The 5,237-nt window shown below is 43.6% G+C and overlaps 1 protein-coding gene across 2 annotated transcripts in view; it reads right to left on the bottom strand.

The window, feature by feature from the left end:
- Positions 1-6: 6 nt before the first annotated feature.
- LOC116384007 (AT-rich interactive domain-containing protein 3B) overlaps positions 7-5,237 on the bottom strand; it is a 52,236-nt gene continuing 47,005 nt past the window's right edge. For both annotated transcript variants that reach the window (XM_031848257.1, XM_031848258.1), the window contains exons 7-9: positions 3,784-4,059; positions 3,410-3,502; positions 7-3,285 (exon numbers count right to left, since the gene is read on the bottom strand). In XM_031848257.1, the coding sequence (XP_031704117.1) occupies positions 3,095-3,285; positions 3,410-3,502; positions 3,784-4,059 (560 nt within the window). In that variant the 3' untranslated portion in view covers positions 7-3,094. The remainder of the gene's footprint in view (positions 3,286-3,409; positions 3,503-3,783; positions 4,060-5,237) is intronic.

The raw sequence follows: 5,237 nt of genomic DNA, 5'->3' as shown, positions 1-5,237 counted from the left end.
ACACACACACACACACACACACACACACACACACACACACACAGTGAAGCTACACTATCAAAGAGCCATTGCTTAGACTAAGCAGATGAAACACAAAGCTAATAAAAGGTTTCAGTAACACGGCCTAAAGGATTAAGCTGAACAGTCACTGAAAACAAGGTCCACCAGGATGAAAACACACACAAATAAATAGCCAAACTCAGTTGTTACTAACAGCATGAATGACAACTGGTGTCTTAACATCTGATTGAAGTGTTCGCCAAAATAAAAAAGTGATTACTCTCCAAAGGATTAAGCTCGGAGAGAAAGACATTTTCCGGCCAGTTGAGTAGAGAAAACTGCTCCGGGATCTCTCACCAGCAACTACTTTAAGGCAGCGTCTACAAATCTCACCTTCTCTAATAAAATACAGTTATGCGTCATGCAGGGTTCTGAAGGGTTCACCAAAAAAAGGGCTTCCTGCACCGCCCTCAAAGTCCCAAAACTGAGATCTGCACTGCAAAACATCTGCAAAAGCTGACACGTAATGGCTAAAATACAGTCTAGTAAAAGCAACAAGGCTGCCCACCTCGCTTCACATTGGGCTTAAAGAGGTTTCTGAACAGATAAAATGCCTCACATCAAAGCTAGAAAATTTCATTGTCATCCTTTGTGGCATTTGAAAATGCTTAAAAATGTACTTGAAAAGGGAGAAAAATGCCGTACAATTGGAGGGATAATTCAACCATTACTGGATTATCAGAAAGTGTCTGTTTTATTAAAGGGGCCAGACTCGTGGGCCTCTGTGGGCACTGGCTGAGAGGGCACGCGTCCACTCCGGGTGTTGTGTTACAAAAAAAAAAAAGATCCCCTAGAAGCCCATAAATGTGAAGGATTAAATGAGGGAGACCGCGCAGGAAAGCCACAGCATCTGGGCTTTAATATCTGCTCACAAAAAATGTCTGTACATGTCATGTGATCAGATTTTGAGTCTTTGAATCTAGTTATAAATGTACTTATTTCCACTGTTGAGTCATGCCGTAAAATGTGAAACATGGGTATTTACCTCACCTCACCTAAAGATAATTTCACTTGCTTTCGGGAGAAAAAAAAAAAACTCAACATCAGATTAAATGAGATTCGATGGGGTTTTTTTTTTTTTTTTGCAGCCCAAAACAGACCTTAAGCTGCCTGGCTGTGCACCACAGCAGGCAAGATTGTACAAGGGATCAATCAAGAGGAGCGACCTGGCTAGTCTTTGGTATCTAGCTGTGCAATAACCAGAGGCTTACCTGAACCACAAGATTAGGGTGTTAAAATGCTGGTCACATGATTGTACACATGCATATCATTTCGCCGCTGTCATGGGAAAAACAAAAAGATGCGTTGACTGCGATTCAGGAGTTTGCAGTCAAGTTTAAGGTTAACATGGTCGATTTGTTTGTTTATGCTTTGACCCACTGCGACCTCGAAACCTGTCGACAATCCTACAAATCTACACGTGACTGCGAGGAACCAACTATTCTTCTCCTCTCCCTTGAAAAAAACAAAAACAAAATGCAGATATATATCACTCTTCTCAGACAACTTGAAGAACCAAAACAAAAAAAAGAAAGAAACTGAAGCAAGCATAAAACAAGTTATACAAGTGAACACAGGAGGAGAGCGAGATAGCAAGCCCCATCCCAGTTCCGTTTGTCCCCAGAAACCACCAGCAGTGTGTCAGTATGTTCACGTTTCAGGTCCGGTATGATTTCCATCACGGGAGGTTGTGGCGTCAAGTCATGATGGCTTTGCAGCCGTATGAGGTATGTAGTGTAGCTCTCCTTTGGGAGAGTCTGATGAGGTATTCTCGAACAGTCGTGTAGACCTGTGCATTCTTCAGGTTTCCAATCCCTTCTTTTCCTGTATAATCAACAGCGATTCCGTGCAGTTGTCACGTTGCTTCCTGAGAGAGACACCCTCCAGAGCAGAGAGGCCGCCGTGACGCCTGAGAAACGATGCATTGACGCTGCCGACGTCGGATCGACATTCAGCTCCGCGGCTGGAGGAAGGATGCACAAAAATGTGTGTGTGGGGGGGGGGCAACAAGCTCACACCTGATTCTGAACTACCTCTCAGTAACATAGACAGGAGCCCGGTGGAGGATCGAGCTCAGGGTCTGCTCGGCCTGCTGTGGGTGGATTCGAGTTGCTGTTCCCCCTAACTTTGTGGATGGACATCAAATTCCTGTGCATTGCTAGTGAGAGAGTTTACAGTCCACACTGGGAGGTTTGTGTACATAATAAACCTTCCAACCTATATAATGGACTCGACATGGTCTGAACTGAGGGCGGAGTTCTGAAATTAGGTACGTTACGTGCTGATCCACAGCATCCGATCGTTCACCAGTTCGAGCCGAGCCTACAGTGTGTTGGAGAAAGCCGAGTGGCCCGGGTTGGGAGGCCTGCCACTGTGAGGGGGGTGCTCTGTACGTGAGGTTCCACTGGTGAGTTACCCGACTTCCCCTGATTGCAACTTTGTCAAAAAAAAAAAAAAAAAAAAAAAAAAAAAGAATATAAAAATAAAGTTGATTCAGGTTAAATATACTACAGCTCCTGAGGTAAAGACACCACTGCAGGTTACATGATTTGAGGTATGTAAAAAGAGAAAAACGAAAATCATCCTAAAAACACAAAATCCAAAAAAAAAAAAAAAGACGACAAAATGGCAAACAAACAAACAAAATGTCCTAAGATAAAACTTTTCAAGTTCAGTTGTGACTACACCTGTCAGTGGGTTTTGGCTGAGCTGATTGTGTTTAGCATGTACATTAGGATTAACACGTGTGTGTGTAGATTGTGTGCGTGTGTGTAGAATCGTGTGTGTTTGTAGTGTAGTGCGTGTATGTGTGTCGAGTAAAATGCATAGCTGTGCGTTTGAGCACGTGCTGTCATAGAAGATTCTTGGGCTCTGTGTTCATGATTGGACAGCCAAGAGGTTGACAAGGTTGATGAGGTATTTGTTGTGCAACAGTTTGTTATTCTTATCTGTTTCTCATTGTACTGTATATTTCTTGCCGGGCCTCCCGGTGGAAGAGAGGCCTGGGGGAGCAGCTACAAAGGGCGGCCCCGAGTTAGGGTGACCCGCTGGGGGCTGGCTCGGCAGAGCCGGGGCCCTTGGAGGAGGAGGAGGACGTGGGGCTGAGGGTCTGAGCCAGGGGTGCAGAGAAGCCATAGCTAGTGCTGGCTCCAGCAGGGGAGGCTGAAGCAGCAGCCGACACAGCAGGCCCCGGGGCCCCACCAGACTTCTGGGCAAACAGGGTTCCTGTAAGAAAATGGGAGACATCATAACATGAACATGGTAGCTTTAGCACTACAAGGGGGAAGTAAAGGAGGTACCACATTATTACTTTTGATGATCTGTAATATTTAATGAATCCTAAACAAACCCGAGTAGATGGTGCCATTGACTTCCACTGAGACAGTGATGCTGGCATTTCCATTGGTTGAGATGCTCAGAGACATGTCCTGCTGCTTCTCATCTGAAGAGACAGAAATATTTTTTTAGTGTATTCACGGGACCAATTTGAAATCAACTAAATGCTGATTTCCACAGGCTGAATACTCATGCAATCAATTATTTTGCATTTTATTTGCATTATCTGTATAGAATTTACATACTTTGACATAGTTGGAACAAAATCATTAAGTGCTACTTGCTGAATAATAAGTTCCTCTTTTGACTCAATGGAAACACACTGACAGACTTGCATCATTTCCGGGTTCTTTTAACAGTATTTCTGACAGACTTGGCAGCACTGACCTCGGGTGGTGATGGTGGGGGCTCCCAGGCGCATGTTCATGGGCATTTGGGAAGCCATGGCCAGCAGGTTGTGTTGGAAAGCCTGCTGCATCAGGCGCTGCTGCTCCTCCGCCAGGCGGGCCATCTTCCTCTCTGGCCCCTCTCCTCCGCCGCCGGTCTCCAGCTTTTCTCTGAGCTGCTCCAGAGTGGCGGCCCTTGCCAAGCCCGCGACCTGATGGTGGCCCAGGGCCAGCGCCATGGAAGGTCTCGCCGCCATGATGGAGGAGGTCAGGTCATCTGGGACAGGAAAAAAAGGAGAGGGTTAGTTTTATGAATCGTAATGGATCCGTTAGTCCAACTAGTTGAATGTGAACGGCTGTCATAAGTAAATCCCAATTTCAACTCGACAGAAATTTGAAATATGAGAAATCACGCAGACCTCAGGTGGGTTTCTTGCAGAAGAAAGGTTGCATATCAATGAAGACTCAAAACTTGTTTTTTGTGTTAAGGCTACTAGACTCCAACTTATTTTAGTTGTAACAGACTAGAGACCACCAGCACAGAACGAGCTTCCCAGAACCCTACTTTCAGATAAATAAAATAAAATTTAAATAAAAACCAAACAGAGCTGGTTCTGAACATGCAAAGCAGTTTCACATCTATTAGTGACTGCGTCAGTCAAACCACGCGCCATTCACTTTTGACCCCATAAAGCAGTTTGACGGGTAAAATACAGTGCATTACACAAGTCAAACCACGGATACCGGCTGGGTCCGCCGCAGAGTCGTATTCCAGCCAAGTCAAAGTGACATCAGATAAGACGCCAGGGTAATGACTGTTATCAACAGGATCCCACTGATGTGGACTGAAGGCTTCAAAGTTTATAAAGCGTGGGAACCGTGTTATTAATCAGTAGTAAAGGTGAGGGCTCTCAGCAGCCTGAAGCAAAGCTGGTTCACACGTGGACTCTTAAAACACCTGGATGGACTACACACAAACATATACAGGCATGCACACACTCACAAAGTTATATAAAAAGACTAAAAAAATGCGCACACACACACACGACGAGATACAGCGGATGGAAGGAACATGACATGTTGCGGGAATGTAATACGCAAATGTAACAGCACACTCGCATGCCAACATTCCTGCATGCGCACACACCGTCATACCAATGCACACATGTACACACACATTTGACATAAAAGGAGCAGGTGCTCGGATGAAAACTATTTTGGTCTAGTGATATATATATAGATATAGATATAGATATAGATATAGATAGATATAGATATATATATATATAGATATAGATATATATAGATATAGATATAGATATAGATAGATATAGATATAGATATATAGATATAGATATATATATAGATAGATATATATAGATATATAGATATAGATATATATATATATAGATATATATAGATATATATATATATAGATATATATATAGATATATA

Source organism: Anarrhichthys ocellatus, unplaced genomic scaffold, assembly GCF_004355925.1.
Source record: "Anarrhichthys ocellatus isolate YVR2014 unplaced genomic scaffold, GSC_Weel_1.0 scaffold8, whole genome shotgun sequence".
NCBI classification, from domain to species: Eukaryota; Metazoa; Chordata; class Actinopteri; order Perciformes; family Anarhichadidae; genus Anarrhichthys; species Anarrhichthys ocellatus.
Note: the sequence above shows the minus strand (reverse complement) of the source record. Positions and strands in the feature narration are given on the sequence as shown.